This window comes from Chiloscyllium punctatum, chromosome X (assembly GCF_047496795.1).
Source record: "Chiloscyllium punctatum isolate Juve2018m chromosome X, sChiPun1.3, whole genome shotgun sequence".
In the NCBI taxonomy this organism is placed as follows: Eukaryota; Metazoa; Chordata; class Chondrichthyes; order Orectolobiformes; family Hemiscylliidae; genus Chiloscyllium; species Chiloscyllium punctatum.
In genome coordinates, this window is record NC_092791.1 from 18169641 (window position 1) to 18187276 (window position 17636).

The following is a 17636-nucleotide window of genomic DNA, read 5'->3' on the forward strand; positions in this document are numbered from 1 at the left end:
AATGTATTCGCCAAAAACGGATACCCCCGCAATTTCATCAACAGATGCCTAAGGGAAAGACAACAGAACGAGGACATGCCACAACCCAAAGGCCTAGCCACACTACCATACATCAAGAGCATTTCCAAACTGACAGCCAGACTACTGCGACCACTAGGACTCATAACAGCAGACAAACCAACAGCCACTCTCAGACAACAACTCACCAGGACAAAGGACCCGCTACTCAGCATGAGCAAAACCAACGTAGTGTACAAAATCCCATACAAGGACTGCACAAAACACTACATAGGACAAACAGGAAGACAGCTAACGATCCACATCCATGAACACCAACTAGCCACGAAACGACACAACCAGCTATCCTTAGTAGCTACACACGCAGATGATAAGCAACATTAATTCGACTGGGACAACACTACTATTATAGGACAAGCCAAACAGAGAACAGCCAGGGAATTCCTAGAGGCATGGCACTCATCCACAGATTCAATCAACAAGCACATCGACCTGGACCCAATATACCGACCACTGCAACGGACAGCTGGAACTGACAATCGGAAGTGGCAGGTACAAATCACTATAAATGCCAGAGGAAACATCACAGAAGCGCTTCACAGGAGGCTCCCAAGCACTGAGGATGTCACCTAGACAGGGGACGAAACATCCGCAACACAAATTCCTAGCTCGGCGAACAGAATAACAACACCAAGTGACTAAAGACAGAAGCCCATAGTGAGGAGTCCTGAAAGGAGCTGACAGCCAGGGAGCCATTGTGAACATTGTCTGTGTTAGCTGTTGAGTGACATTTGTAAATGACCTGTTGGATTTCATATCAATGCTGGCTCAGTGGTTAAGTGCATTGTGTGGTGCTAATACGAGACTGAGAACCAAAATCACAGATGACCTTTTCAGTGTGTTAAAACTCTCTGAAACATCATAATTGCTTAGATAAGGACAGCAGATGCATGGGGTACACCATCACCTGCAAATTCCCCTTCAAATCATGTCCATTTTTACTTTGAAATGTGTCTCCATCTTTCATTTTCACTTGGTTGAAGATTTGGAACTATTTACTTAAAAGCAATGTGCATGTATCCATTTTATATCGACTTCAGTGGTCCAGGAAAGTGGTTCACTACTATCTTCTCTAGGGTCATTAGGGCTGGCTTATAAATGCTGGTCTTGCCAGTGATGACCACATTCTGTGAATTAAAAAAAAAAGAGCTAGGAGTAGGAAAAAAGCAGCAGCCAGGGTTACCAAAAGCAGGGCATGCCTCAGATTTTCCAGTGTTCTCTCAGTACCTTTGAAAGGATTCTTTTCTTATTCCTTTCAGTCCAATTCCAAGTTAAAATTGGTACGAAGCCTTGCTGTGTGTGAAGAGTCTTCTCACCCGTTCACATGTGATGGTCCTCAGGAAATCCAGGTAAACCTCAAGGAGAAACACCGTTTGAAGGAGGTTGAATGTACAAAGTAGAAGACCCTTCCATGAATCGACTAAAAGGGCACAATGTTGCACCACTCCCAGGTGCAGCGAGCAAAGTGGGTGGGGAAGCAAAAATCAGGTTAGCAATTAAATTCTCAGAACTATAAAGGTGGGTCAAGCTTCCTGACAACAAGCACTATGAAGCCTTTTTATATACATGTGCATGCTCATTAAAATGCCAGTTAGCCAGAATTATGATACTCTTGACAACTAAGTTCTCTACGAGCAAGCAATAAATGCCTTCTGATTCCTGGCTCTATCAGAGGTGTGCAGCAGGTGAGTAACTACTTGCTGGACTTTGCAGTGAATAGCTGCTACTTTGCCCTCTTTTTGGGTTGGAAAGGGGGACAATTGTCTGTGCCATGCTGTGATTGAGAGAAGGTGGCAGTAGTGAGTAAGCTGCATGAGGTGTGAGTGAGAAAGAGAAGGATGCTCGAGTTTGATGGGCATGGGTAAAGGAGGCTGGAGAATAGTGGAAACATGTCTGGCCGAGGAGGGCAGAAGAGCCAGAATATTTAGCTGCAAGTGTCCATTCCGAGAGCTTGAGTGATGCTGCTGGCTTGCCGGGAATTACTGTCTATCTGGACCTTTGATCCCATCGGGTAATGATAGGGGCATTGACCTGCTGCCTGTTCATACCACAAGGTTCTCCATGATCACGTACAAGCTGAAAACACCCTAGTTACACAAAAGCTGATCTGCCCCAGAGGGGAAATGGAGCTCGTTTCTCTGCCCTCTGCTGAAAGTTATAAAATGATATTTCTTCATTCAGCAACTTGTACACACTGCAGGCGTTAATCCAGTCATGATTCTTGGGAGGCAAAGCATGTCCTGACTCGCTGGGCTTTTTTAAACACCAGAAACTTTGCCTGTGGCATGTTGCTTTTATTTAATATAGAAGCCTGATGGAGCACTGGTTTCCTCAGCCAAGTTTTCTGTTCTTTTCAGAACATTGCAATGAGTATTCTTCAGATATTTTTGATCAGATTGGTTAATCCAACTTGTTGTGACTGCAGTGTTAGGCTCCCAGTTCCAGACATTAATGTTCACATTTTGTTTTAGTTTGGTGATAGTTTGCCGATGCTGGCTGTGCTCACGCTAACACCCTAACCTTTTTTTTGTTCAGCTGACGTTAAAGTGATTCAGACAAAGTACAAGCTTCATGTGTTTATCATTATTGAAAAAAACGACCCAAACAGAATGACATTACTTTGCAGATCAATGCAGTGTTGATTTCCTATTCTGCCAAAGGCTTTAAGCACTGCATTAACCATGTTAGGCAAATTAATACTGCTAATGGTCTTGGTCGATACGTGTATTGCCTTGTCCATACACACTGGACTGCTGTCATACGGCAGTCGCCTTGGGATGTGGGTCTGTATTTGTCAGGGAGACTTGAATCGAAAGTGATGTATTATGCATAACGAAATTAATTGGAGGAGGAGGAAAATCAAAGAATTACAAGATGAAAGAAAAAGGGACATCGCTGTTCAAAATGTATTCGACTTGAATTTCTCAGAACCTGCTGGCGTGGAGCATCAGAGCAAATGGGTTGTGGCTTCTCCCAGTCAAGAACTGTCAGAAGTAACTCATCAAATTACAGTCAGTTATGAAACAAACTTGGGGATATCGTGATGGGCCATAACATAGTCATATTATTGCAGGACTATTAAGTCATGTACTGGAGAACTAAGTTCATATCCTGCCACAGCAGATAAATTCAATAAAAGTTTGGAATTAAGAGTCTAATGATGACCATGAATCCACTGTCAACTGTTGGAAAAACCCATGTGGTTGACTAATGTCCATTAGGGAGGGGAACTGCCATCTTTACCTGGTCTGGCTTACATGTGACTCCAGACCCACAGCAATGTGGTTGACTGCTAACTGTTGAGCAATAAATGCTGGGATAGTCAGTTGTGTCCTCGTCCCATGAATGAATATTAAACAATACCCAGTAGATGCATCAAGTAAAATTTGTTTTGGCCATTGTTATGAAGCATAACTGATCTTTCTGCTGACTTGGATTGGTGCTGCACACCACCACTGTCAGGTTCTGGCCAAATAACCCAAAGGATTTTAGCTACCAAATTTTTATTGATTGTCATCTACAGCCCCTTTGCCTGAGAAATGTGAGAGTGGATTCGCTAAAGTTTCTAGTTTCTTGGGCTGGCACTAAACATGAATGTGATCTGGGAAGCTGTCTTGTCATTTTCACTGGTGGAGAGATTCATTGTATCTCACTTTTTAAAAAAAAACTGAAAGAACTGCAGATGCTGTAAATCAGAAACAAAAACAAAAGTTGTTGAGAAAGCTCAGCAGGTCTGGCAGCAGCTGTGAAGAGAAATCCAAGTTAATGTTTCTGGTCCAGTGACCCTTCCTCAGAACTGTATCTCACTGTTGGCTGCCGACTAACTAGCTTGTATTGCTCTGTAAGGTTTGACAGTAACCTCTACCTATACCATATTTTACAGGATGTTATTCAACTCCAGTTCACTTGCCCTTCTGATAAAGAAGAAGAAAGGCCCTCAAAGGATGGCTCTGAGAAAGAAGACAAGGAAAAGAAAGAGAAGTTGGAGAAAGTCCCAAGAAAAATGCTGTCAAGAGGTCAGAAACTAACTTCCTGTCTGATTAATGCTGAAGATTTAGTGCAAAAATTGCTAAGTAAAAAGACTGTTTAAATTGTATCACACGATCTAAACCGGATTGCTATTTGCAACACAGAAGACTACCATTTGAGCTGTTATGTCCGTGCAGCTCGTTCGTTCCAGTCAGCAGTCGTGTGGCCCTACAAATATTTTCTCTTCAGATATTAATCCAATTCCCCTTTGAAAGTATGATTGAATCTGCCTCCATCACACATTCCAGAAATGGCATTCCAGATACCAACCACTATCTGTATTTTAAAAAAAAAACCTATCCTCCAATTGCTTCTAGTTCTTTTACCAATTATCTTTGATCAGTGCCGTCTGGTTCTTGACCACTCTACCGATTTCTCCCTGTTCAGATCCCTTATTATTCTGTACAACTCTCTAATCTCAGTTCTCAGCCTTCCCTTCTCCAAGGAGAACAATCATCTGTCAATGTAACTGAAATCCCTCAGTCCTGGAATCATTTTCATGATTTTATTCTACACCCTAAAACCTCCTGTTGTTCTTAAAGTGTGGTGTCCAGATTGGGGCACAATATTGCAACTGAGTTTTAACCAATGTTTTACACGTGTTTTTTAGATTAGATTCCCTAGTGTGGAAATAGGCCCTTCAGCCCAACCAGTCCATACTGACCATCTGAAGAGTAACCCATCCAGACCCATTTCCTTCTGACTAATGCACCTAATACTACAGGCAATTTAGCATGGCCAATTCACCTGACCTGCACACCTTTGGACTGTGGGAGGAAACTCAGTAGTAAGGGTATGGAATGCTTTGCCTGCATTGGTAGTAGATTTGCCAAGTTAAAGTGCATTTAAGTCATCATTGGACAGGCAAATGGACGTACATGGAACAGTGTAGGTGGGATGGGCTTCAGATTAATATGACAGGGCGGCGCAACATTGAGGGCCAAAGGGCCTGTACTGCGCTGGAATGTTTTATGTTCACCCGGAGGAGCCCACGCAGACACTGGGAGAATGTGCAAACTCCACACAGTCAGTCACCCGAGGCTGGAATCGAACCTGGAACCCTCATGCTAACCCCTGAGCCACCGTGCTGCTCCATAGCTTCTTTGGCACTTTTTGCCTCTGTTTACAAAGGATACTATTGACTGCCTTAATCACTTTAACCTGCCCTGCTGTCTTCAACTGTTTGGGACATTTACCTCAGTCTCTCTGTTTCAGTACCCCCTTTTGAATTGTACCTTTTACATTACCTCTCCTTGATCTTACGGCCAAAATAATGGTTCCATGCTTTCTCGTGGTTGTTCATTTCAGTTTACAACCTGTTGAATTCTGTCAATATCATCATCACAGTTCACAATATGTTCAAGTTCTGTGTCAACTGTGGAGAAAGAAAACTTTGTTCAACATTGCAGTTGTTTTGAAAATTGAAGCAACAATGAGGTGTGACAATCACAAAACCTATCTGAATCCATCTTAGATATACAAGGTGTTTGTGGGATTATGTGGAATGTTTTCAAAGGCAGTCTGAATAAGAATATAATTTTATCGTTGCATATTCTGCCCTTTCTGTACTATTCCAACAGAACTGGTTTAGTCAAGGCCACATGGAATTCATAGAAATTGGGCAACTGGGTTAAGGATTGTTCCTTTCGATTAGTGTTGAAATGTTTCAAGACCTGCTATTATCAGATGTTCACTTTGTTTCTGTTATCATAGGCAGTCAGAAATACAGTAATAAAATGGATTTGCTTGGTTATGGGAGATTTCATTAAATGAGTATCAGATGGTTGGATTCATTTCTCTTTCAGTTCTACAACAGTACCGTGTAACAAGGTTTCAGCTCACTATTAACCTCCCTTGGCCCCTCCAAATAAGAGTGTATTAGATGTTTGTTGGTTTTGCAGCTGTTTAATAAGCATACCTGTTCTGGAGAATTATACTGCTTTTCTCACCCTGTGACAAGCATCTCCTGTCTGATTTACCAATGACTGCATCCCTCTACTTCAAAAACGAGTCCTGAACCAATTTTTGTGAGAGCACCTTGGACTGGACAATTGTGATATTTTCCCCCCTCCTTGTCATTTAGCAGCTTTTGGCGAGTATCCATAAGTGCTGCAACATGGGAAGAACAACAACAGACTCCCCTTCCTAGATGGCACAGTGGAACGAACAGTCAGTGGAGAACTGCAGACCAGTGTCGACAAGAAAGCAACACGCAGACCAGATACTCAACTACAGGAGCAATCCTCCCAACACCCACAAACTGAGCTGCATCAGAACATTATCTAAATGGGCCACAACATACTGTAGTGCTCAGGAACTACGAGCAGCAGAAGAAAAATACCTATACAGTGCAATCAAGAACAACAGGTACTCCATAATTCCTGATGAAGAGCTTTGGCCCAAAACGTCGATTTTCCTGCTCCTTGGATGCTGCCTGACCTGCTGTGCTTTTCCAGCACTACACTCATCCTGACCCAATAAACACAGTCCACCGATTCTTAAACAACAAACCCAAATAAGGAGATAAACATGCCCAGAGACTCTAGTCACACTACCAGACATCAAAGACCTCTCTGAAATGACTTCCAGACTACGCAGACCCCTTGGCATCATGGTAGCCCACAAATCTATCAACACACTGAAACAGCTACTGATGAACCAACAGCCAGCAAAATGAATGTCATTTACAAAATACCCTGCAAGGACTGTAACAAATACTACATCGGACAGACAGGCAGGAAACTAGCCCCCAGGATACATGACCCGCTATCACTAGTGTCCTTACACACAGATAAAGAAGGACCTCACTTTGACTAGGACAACACACCCATCCTAGGACAGACTAAACAGACACACATGGGAATTCCTAGAGGCTGGCATTCAAACTGGAACTCCATCAATAAACACATCAATTTGGACCCCATTTACCAACCTCTAAGAAAAAGAACCAGAAATGATATCACCCACCTTAACAGACCAAGACACACAAACAGAAAGTAGGTCAGAACACCAGCGCTTCACCGGAGGCTCACTGAAGGTGTTACCCAGCATGATGACAAAATTTCTGAGAACAAACCTACCAGCTCAGCGAGCAAACTTACAACCTGAGTGTTAGAGATATTAACCCAGTGACCCAATCAAGTACTTTTATGCACAGCAGAGCCTCTATCTCAAACCCTTGTAAGTGATTGTATTTTATTGGATGGTGCAAGATCCTTCCAGTTCTGGAATAACTGACAGCACAAAAAGAACACAATAAACATTATGTAAAATTTAGTTAATAACAAAAGCAGTATGTAATGAGCCAGTTTCTATGCATGGTTTTGGCATTGTGAAAATTTGATTTGCTAATCAGGAAGGCAGATAGTTAGAGCTCTGATGATTGGAAAATGTTTTTCACACAGTCAAAATTTCATAAACAGCTTGGAGAAAAGGTTGCTACAAAGTTTACGTTCAAAATGTTGGTTCTTCCATTAAATTATTACACATAATGAGTCTTTGAAAGTTTTTACACCCACAGTTTTATCATTAGCTCTGCATGCATATATATTTTATAGCTGTCATTTGGGGAAACCTTAATATAATAAAAGAGTAAAAGCTTTGGAAAAATGATCACTGGTAGATATTTAGTTGGTGTTCAGATTTGTTCTTTATGTAAGACTGTTAGAGAATCTGTAATGTTATGTCACCTTGGAATCCAGCAAGATCCTGAGCTGAACTTTGGACAGCCACTCCATCTCACAAGCTCGTATTTTCATCTCTGTAGTGCCACCTGACTGTACCCCTTCTTCTGAAATCCTCATCTTTGTCATTGTCACCTTCTCCAGTCTCAGTTCCTCTAATGTTTTCCTGGCCTGGCCCTCTGTTCTGCATATCTCTATAGATTTGAGCTTGTGCAAAAGACTGCCTGTATCTGAACCTGTACCAGGTTGTCCCCAACTACATGAGCTCTCTGCTCCCCAATTTCCCATTCTCAAGTTTAAATCTCCTCCAGTCCTTCCCATCTCCTGCCTCAAGCCTGGAGCTCTCTCCTCTTTGCCCTATAAACTTTTCAGCAGTCCCCTGCTGCATTTGCTGCACCCCTGATAACCATGTTTTGCATCCTGAAATTTCCACTCCTGATTGCTTTTTTTGTTTTTAAAAACCTCCTTAAACCACCTTTGACCAAGTGTTTGCACACTTATCCTGATAACTCCTCCTTCTGGCTTGATGTGAATTTTTTTTTGTATTTGAAGCTCTCTGAAAAACCCTGGGAGTTTTCTACATTTAAGGTACTTTGTACATGCAGGTTGTTGATCTGATATTATCACACCTGCTTACTCTTTTTCTGATTCTGCCCTTAGGGCAGTGGCACTTCCAATGAGTAACCTAGCTGATTTTCTTTTATTTGACTTCCTTAACCCAGGAATGCTGCACTAATATAAATCACCAATTTTTGTTTCTTCCTGACCTGTCAAATTCAGCATCAAATGTATGGGCAAACTGTTTTGCCATGGTGAACATCCCAGCTGACTCAAGCTGCCCTCAACAAATGCTGACTTTCCAACAAATCTTGTTCAGCAGTTTAATTGATTTATTTTTCAAACATAGTTCTTTCTCGTCCAGGCTGAGAGGAAACGTCAGTCCCCTGACTGGAAATCAGACAACTCTACACAGCCCATGGGTCTTCCTAGAACATCACAAATACATTGACTTTGTTTTCCCTATCATAGCCCTCTTGGATTTTATTCTTTGTATAAAAATCACAGAATTGTGTAATAGGCAAGATGCTGGAATATCAGAGCAAATCAGCAGAATACGTGAGCATTTCAGTTTAGCTACTTTAGACAGCCTTAACTGGCTTGCTAGTACAGAATGTTGGGATGCAGAATCATGCTGATGACTTCCTTCAGATGTGTAATTTGGCTTATCTACTGGTTCATGAAAGGAACTTGCCTCCTGTTTTTCAAACTGCTGCAGAGCTGGAATATTGTGATGAAGGTTCATGATGCATTGTTTCTTGAGAACTTGAGTAGGGAAGGAACCAGACTTTAGTTTTCAGTTCTGTGGAGGTGTGACTTTTGTTTAAAAGGTCAAATTAATTTTGGACTGCAGGTTTAAAACAAGGTTGATAAAAGGCATTTGACTTGAACAATTCTTTCAGGTGACTTATACTGGTCAGTTAATTTAAGTTTCTGCTGACTTAAATTTTTCATGGAGGGGGGCTGGTGCAGAAGAAGATCCATAAACAACATAGGTGCTGTTGGTATGAGTCTTTGAGCATAAGTCCTGATAAGTTTAGAGGCTGCTGAAGACCTCAATTGAAGGAACCGGTGGTAAGTAAGTGAGGTGAGTTAGCAATTTGTTTTAAGCATTTCAAGGAGAGACGTTAACCAACAAAAATAGCATCTAGTAAATACACAGAATTACCTGAAATGAAAGCTATTACAGCCCTGTCAGCGGAGTAAGATGCTTTAGTGTGCAGAGAGAAGTGACTCTTTGCTCAGGTTTGGGTATCTGTTATCCAAGTGATGTCTTCCTTCCTGATATTTGTAATGAGATTATTCCAATAGTTCTTGTATAGTTTTGGTTTTCTTTTGTGTACAAATTTTATGTTCTTTTATTACAGTATATTGGCAGTGTCTGTCCAATTACTAACCACCATGGTAAACAAACAAGACTTGTCTGGTATTACCATCACTTGGGACCAGAGCAATATACTATCAAAACATTTTTGTCTTGCACTCGTCAGGGCAAATGTATTCTTAAATTGGCCCTCTTGTATTTGCCCGATTAGTGCAAGATGAAAAGTTTCAACACTATGTCTCTTCTCAGCAAAGCTATTGGGGAGACCTGATGTGATGCTTGACTGCTTTATGGACTGAAACTGAGAAGTCACTATTAAACTATGAGGAGGTATGAAAGAACATGCTCATTACACTTTAATTTACTCTTCATTCCCTTGGTGAAACAAATAGTCTGTCCTCCTTGTCTTCTGTTCCTGAGCAGCTGCCAGGCTTTAAATTTCAAGCCATAAGTCCATCCAGCCCCCTTCCCTCTTTAAAACCTACTTTGAACAAATTTTTCTTGATCCCTTCTCTGGGTCGATGTCCACCTGTTTCTGAGCATAACCAAGTGAAGTATATCTGGATGTTTCCCATGAAAAGGATGCTCTATAAATACAATTGATGGATAGAGTAATCAAGATGGAGAGTTTGTCCCAGGGGAAACTGGTCACAAATCCATATCCAGTTGTATGTACTGTTAGTGTTAGTCATGACACTCTGCTAGAAGTTCAAATATAGTGCTATGAGATGGTTGAGTTTTCATTTCTTGCTCCTCGAATCCTGTCAACCAAAGCAGAAACAGCATCAGGTGTGGTCTTGGAGCAGTAATGTTGGTTTAAAGTACTATCTTTCCAGCTAAATATGTTCATATGGTGGGGGGGACAAAAGGAACACAATAGCTTTTTAAAAAAAAACTACCTCCATTTCTCTCAAAGGTAACTTTTTTTAAAAATGTGATCATTTTGTCTTCCTTTTAACAGATTCAAGTCAAGAATATACCGACTCCACCGGAATCGATCTGCATGAGTTTCTAGTAAATACACTGAAAAGTAACCCCAGGTAAACACTTTGCGTTACAGAAATACATAGCTCACTCTAGGTTATGATGGGTTTATCAAAATCCACACTTTTACCAGAAATAATAGGGCATTTATGTTGGCATTGGTGCAGAGTACAGTTGGGTATAAATGAAACACATTTGTGTCCCATTTAAGACTTATTTTAGTGGTGGTTAATGTTTTATCAATGGGAAGTTGCTTTACAGATCAGCTTATTAATCAACTGTCCGTATGAGTTTGTGGTTCTGTCAGCTTGATAGATTTGTAGTCTGGCATCCCAAATACACTTCAGAAGTACTTCGTTGATTGCAAAGTGTGATGGAATGTCCAGTGGTGGTGAAAAGTGTTCCATAAAAGCAAGCCTTTTTGTTGCCTAGATCATACGAATTAGGAGAAGAATTTGGCCACTCAACCCCTTGAACCTGCCCCAGAATTCAGTAAGATTATGGCTGATCTACATCAACTGATCTGGTTACTTTAAGTTTACAAGAAACCTCTTTACACCCATCCTAATAAAACTTAAAGACTCTGCTTCCACTTACTGTTGAAGAGTTGGAAAGGTTCGTGACCCCCTGGGAAGGAATTGCTCCCCATCCCTATCCTGAATGGAGACAAAAAAAAATGGAAAGACAGGTTGTGAAAAGGATTCAAACCGTTTACACAGACATGTTGGTAGGTTAAGTAAGTGGGCAAAAAGTTGGCAAATGGAGTATAAGGTGGGAAAATGCAAAGTTGTTCATTTTGGAAGGGCAAACAAAAGAGCAGTATTATTTAAATGGGGAAAAACCCCAACACGAAGGGACTTATGACCGAAAGCTAGCACACAGACAACAGGTACTCAGGAAGGCTAATGAAATGTTGGCCCTTATTTCAAGGGGGTTGGAGTATAAGAGGAGGGAAGTCTGACTGCAACTGTACAAGGTTTTGGTGAAATCATATCTGGAGCACTGAGCAGTTTTGGTCCCTTTATTTAACGAAATATTTCATTGGAGTTCAGGAAAGGTTCATTAGGATGATCCCTGGTATGGAGGGATTTTCTTATTAGCAAAGGCTCAACAGGTTGGGAGTCTACTCACTGGCATTTAGAAGAATGAGAGGTGATCTCATTGAAACATAAAGGGCTAGCCATAGAACACAGTGCTTACAAGAACAGTCAGAGGCTTGGAATCCTACAAGTAACTCCCCTCCTGACTCAAAGGGTATCCACCATCTACAAGGCACAAATCAGAAGTGTGATGGAATACTCCCCACTTGCCCCAACAACCCTTCAGAAGCTTGACACCATCCAGAGCAAAGCAGCCCACTTGATTGATCAATTGACATCTATTCCCTTCACTGTTGACACTCAGTGTATACCATCTACAAGATGCACTGTAGAAATTCACCAAGGCTCCTTAGCATATTCCAAAACCCATACCTACTACCTTCTCGAAGGACTAGGGCAGCAGGTATATAAGAACACCCTCTGCAAGTTCCCCTCAAAACCACTCACCATCCTGACTTGGAAATGTATAGTCATTCCTTCATTGGGTCAAAATCCTGGAATTGCCTCCCTCATATTGTGTAGGGACATTGTGGATGTCCTACACCCAGATTGCAGTGGTTCAAGAAGGCAGCTCATTGCCCATCTCTATCTGCCTTGGAGAAGGTGGTATTACATGGTAACCTTGCCCCTGAAGCTCAACCCATAAATAAAAACATCCATCCAATCCAGGTTTTCGTCTAGCCAACCTTGCATGAACTTCTGATGCATTTATATCTTCCCTTAAATAAGGGCACCACTCTGAAATTTAGTGTTCCAGATGCTATCTCACCAATGCCCTGTATAACTGAAGCTAATCTTCCTGTTTTTGTATTCTATTCACCTTACAATAAACCACAATCTTATTGGCTTTCCTTATATCTTGCGGCTTCTGCCGACTAGCTTTTTGTAATTCATGCACTTGGACACTTGTTGGAAATCTAAATAGTCTGCCCACTGGATCTTTTATCCACAGCATGTCTTTCTTCCTCAAAGAACTCCAATAAATTGATTGAATGTACTTTCCCCTTCACAAAACGATGTTTGCTCTGCCTGATTAGCGTGACCTGTTCTAAGTGCTCTGCTATAATGTCTTTAAGAATAGCTTAACACCTCTTATAACAGATGTTGCAAGCCAACTGGACTTTAGTTTCCTGCTTTTCTCCAGCTAATTCTAAGATGTTACTTATACCTCCTTTATTGAAAATTGATTTTAAATAAAAACCTGTTCAATTCATCTGTCTCCTTATTTTCCATTGTTAATTCCCCAGACTTTCTGTAGGACCACTATTCATTTTGTTAACTTTAAAATACATACCTATAGAAACTAATTAGCTACTTGTGTTTCTGGCTAGTGTTCTTTCATATTCTACTTTTTCCCCATCTTTATTAATATTTTAACCCTTCTTCATTGTTCTTTAAATTTCATCCAATCTTCTGACCTGCCACCCATCTTTACGTAATTATATGCTTTCTTTATGTGATAATTTCTCAGACATTTATTGTTTATCACAGATGGCAAGTTCTCCCTGTACTTTCCATTGAGAGAAAAACCAATCTATGTTCTGCGCATTACGAAATATATCTGTAAATGTCTGTCATGTCATATTATCTGTTGATCTGCTCCTTACCCGAATTTGCCAATTTATTTTCACTAGCTCTGCTCTCATGGCCTCAAAGTTGCCCTTACTCGCGCTTAAAATAGGAGTCTTGAATCCAATCTCCTCTTCAACTGAATGTAAAATTCAATTATATTATCAATTGCTGTTACCTCGAGGCACCTTCACTAAGAGGGCATTAATTAATCCTATTATGTTGCACAATGTTAGAGTCAATACAAACTGCTTTCTGGTTTGCTTCAGAATGTGCTGTGCTTAGAAACTCTGTCATTCTGTATGAACTCTTCACTGAGGCTACCTTAGTCCATCTGATTTTTTTCACTATGCACAAATTAAAACTGCCCTATGATTATTGCTGCATCTTTTTGGCATCTGACTGAGCTTACTCAGAGGCCTGTACACCACTCCCACAAGTAATTACTTATCATTTCTCACCTCTACCTAAGGTGCTTATGCATTCTGGTTTCCTGAATCTGGGTCATCGCTTTCTATTATACTAAAACCAGAATTAACGGAGCCACCTCTCCACCTTTTCCTCACTCCCTGGTCTTCCTATTGTCATGTACCCTTCAAACTTTCGGTTTCAATCTGTAATCCTGCAGCCATGCCTCTAATGGCTGCAATGCTGTATTTAAAAATTGATTGGCAAATAAAAATTGTTTTTTAAATGCTACATGTTTCAGGTACAGCAGCTTTAGTTTTGTCATTTTTTTTAAAAACCTGTAGCCTTATTAATTGATAGATTTGTACTGTGTTCCTTCTTAGTCATTGTCTACTTATCAATTCCCTTTTAATATCCATCTTGCCTTGTCTCTACTGTATGATCCTGTGACCCTATGATTTCATTTGAAGTCCTCCCTAGCATCTTTTTTATGTGACAACTTTTGGTGTAATTTTGGAAGGAGTTGAAATAGTGTTTTAGTCTAACTAGTGTAATATAATGTGTGGCATTTGTTCTTAATTGCCCTGAACACCATGGGCTCTTATTTAGCAGCCTACTATAAAGCACCTTGTGAAAGGTCTTCTAGAATTCCAAACAGATCATGGCCACTGACTCTTCTTTGTCTAATTTGCTCATTACCTCCTAAAAGATTCATCAGGCATGACCTCCTGTTGACAAAGCTGCGCTGACTCAGCTTTACCATGCATTTCCCAGTGCTCTTCAATCCCATCCATTAGAATGAACTTCTACCTGCCTCCCTCCTTAAACTGGAGGTTACAGGAGGCATTTTCCAGTTCTCTGGGACCCTCCTTTACTCCAATGATTCCTGAAAGTTCACCACTGTCTCTATAAATTTCCTCCTTAACATTTTCTTTTCTATTACTAGCTAACTTCTCTCCTCCCCATCCCCCACCCCACCTTGTTTTGTTTTGCTTTTTTTTAAGTTGTCCTGTGCTGGTTTTTAAGAAGTTTCCTAATCCTCTGGCTTCTCCAGTAATCTTCACCATATTGTATGCTTTTGTTTTTATGATGTCCCTAACTTCCCTTGGCAGGCACAGCCGTCTCATCCTCCCCTTAGTATCTTTCTTCCTTGGGATGAATTTCTGCTGTGCCTCCCAAATTATCCCCAGAAACTCCGGCCATTACTGCTCCACCATCTTCTCTGCTGGGCTCTCCTCCCAGTCAACTCTGTCCAGCTTCTCAAATGTCTTTGCTACTATCTTTATCCAATTGTAATATTGTAACACCAGATTCTGGCTTCTCCCTCTCAAATTCAGGGAGAATTCTATCATATGATCACTGCCCCCAAGGGGTTCCTTCACCTTAAGCTTCCTGATCAAGTCTGCCTCATTCACATCACCAAATCCAGAATTGCTTGTTCCCTGAGGCACTGTACTACCAGCTGCTCCAAAAAAAAACCATCTGACATTGCATAAATTCCTTTTCTTGAGATCTGCTGCCAACCTGATTTTCCCAGTCCACCAGCACATTGAACCCCCCATGATTATTGTAATAGTGCCTTTCTTTCTTGTCTTTTCTATCTCCTAATTCATTTTCTGCCCCACATTCGGACTACTTCTAGGAGGCCTGGACGTAACTCCCATCAGGGTCTTCTTCCCTTTGCAGTTCCTTAGCTCTACCTAGACAAATTCTAGGTCTCTAACTCTAACTGGTGGAGGAACTCAGTAGGTACTCTGCATCAGTCTTCACTGTGGAAGATACTACAGGTACACAATCCTTTTTATCCGAAACACCTGGGACCAGCTGGTTTTCAGAATTCTTTGAATTTCAGAATAAGTGACAGATCAATGGTGATATTTTAAAAAATCTTACCTAACAGCAGACTCAGTAACTAGCCCCAAGACAGAATTGAGGCCTGTCAGTGCTGGGCCATGCACCACCACCACCACCCAACCTCCCCGCACACACATGCACCCCCCACCCCCCCCGCACCCCCCTCAGGGAGGGTCTCTGAGAACTGAGGAAACAAAGAAAACTGGGTAATGGATAACCCCTGCTTAAGAGGAGAAGGGAGGCAGAAGATAGGAAATTATAGGCCATTTAGCCTGACTTCAGTCATTGGTCAGATATCACAGTAGTACTTGGATGTGCATGGTAAAATAGGACTAAGTCAGCATGGTTTCATCAAGGGGAGTTCATTCCTGACAAATTACTTAGAATTCTTTGACGCGATAATCAGCAAGTTAGACAAAGGAGAACTAGTGAACATGATGGATTTGTATTTCCAGAAGGCCTTTGACAAGGTGCTGCACAGGAGGCTGCTGAATAAGAGGTCAGTCCATGATGTTTGGAGCAAGGCATGAATAGAGGATTCACTGATTGGCAGAAGGCAGAGTGGGACAAAAGGGTCATTCCAGAATGACTAGTAAACCTTTGCAAGGGTCAATGTTCGGACCACAACTATTATACATTAACAATATGGACAAAAGAACGAAGTGCATTTTTGCTAAGTTTGCAGATGACCCCAAGATTGCTGGTGTTGAAGTGGGAAAGCTGCAGAAGGTCTTGGATAGGTTAGGAGAATGGGCAAAGAAATGGCAGATGGAATACAATGTGGGAAAGGGTGAGGTTATGCATTTTGGTCAGAAGACAAGCAGATTAATTTTCTAAACAGAGAGGCTTCTAAAGCATAAAAAGGGACTTGGGAGTCAGTTCAGGATTCTCTCAAGGTTAACGTGCAGGTTCTGTTTGTAGTTAGGAAGGCCAATGCAATGTTAGCATTCATTTCAAGAGGGTTAGAATAAAAGAGCAGAGATATACTGCTGAGGCTGTAAAAAACTCTGGTTAGGACACATATGGAATATTGTGACCAACTTTGGGCCCTGTACCTAAGGAAGGAAGTGCTGGTGTTGGAGGGGATCCAGAGGAGGTTTACAAGAATGATCCCATGTCATTTGAGGAGAAGTTGAGAACTCTGCATCTGTACTCAGTGGAGTTGTAAAGGATGAGGTGGGGGGGGGGATCTCATTGAAACTTACAGAATACTGAGGCGCCTGGATAGAGTGGACATGGAGAAGGTGCTTCCACGAGGAGGAGAGACTAGGAGTGGATGAGACAACCTCAGAGTGAAGGGACAACTCTAGAACCGAGATTAGGAAGAATTTCTTCCAGCCAGAGGGTGGTGAATCTGTGGGACCCATTGCTGCAGAGGGCTGTGGTGGCCAAGTCAGTGAGTGTCTAAGACAGATAGATATGTTCTGATTGGTATGGGGATCAAGAGCTATCGGGAGAAGGCAGGAGAGTGGGATTGAGAAACATATCAGCCATGAATGAATGGTGGAGCAGATTCACTAAGCTGAAAGGCTTCTGTATCGTATGGTCTTAAGAGTGTAGGGAAATTCAATGCTTAAAGGGACCGTATCTTAATGCACGAAGCATCCGGAATAAGGGAGATGAACTGATGGTGCAAATGGAGGTAAATGTATTTGATCTCACAGCCATTACGGAAGCATTGTTACGAGGAGATCAGAACTGGGAACTTTGTTTCAGAGAGACTGGAGGGATGGAAAAAGGTGGTGGGGTAGCACTGTTAATAACAGATGAAATGAGGACAGTTGAGAAAGATGATCTAGGCTTGGATGATGTAGAGTAGCCACTCTGTAGGAAAGGCTATAAATCCACAAATAATAGGAGTATGTGAAAAGAATACAGCAATAATTGAGAGACTATAATCTTCATGTTGATTTGGTTACTGTACACAGTAACTCACGGTATGATAGACTTGAACTGAGCCTGTTGAAATGAGGATATTTGTTAGAGGTGATCTAGGCTCAGATGTTGTAGAGTCCATTTGCATAAGGTGGAAAACAGCAAGGAAGTGAA

At 41.4% G+C, this 17636-nt stretch overlaps 1 protein-coding gene across 10 annotated transcripts in view; it reads left to right on the plus strand.

Annotated features, from left to right (window-relative positions):
• The window catches only part of r3hdm2 (R3H domain containing 2), a 272705-nt gene that overhangs the window by 134195 nt on the left and 120874 nt on the right, over positions 1-17636 (plus strand). For 8 of the 10 annotated variants that reach the window (XM_072567272.1, XM_072567275.1, XM_072567278.1 and 5 more), the window contains 3 exons: positions 1338-1427; positions 3962-4094; positions 10634-10712. In XM_072567272.1, coding sequence (XP_072423373.1) covers positions 1338-1427; positions 3962-4094; positions 10634-10712 — 302 coding nt within the window. The remainder of the gene's footprint in view (positions 1-1337; positions 1428-3961; positions 4095-10633; positions 10713-17636) is intronic. The other 2 variants (XM_072567277.1, XM_072567279.1) reach the window with 1 other exon arrangement.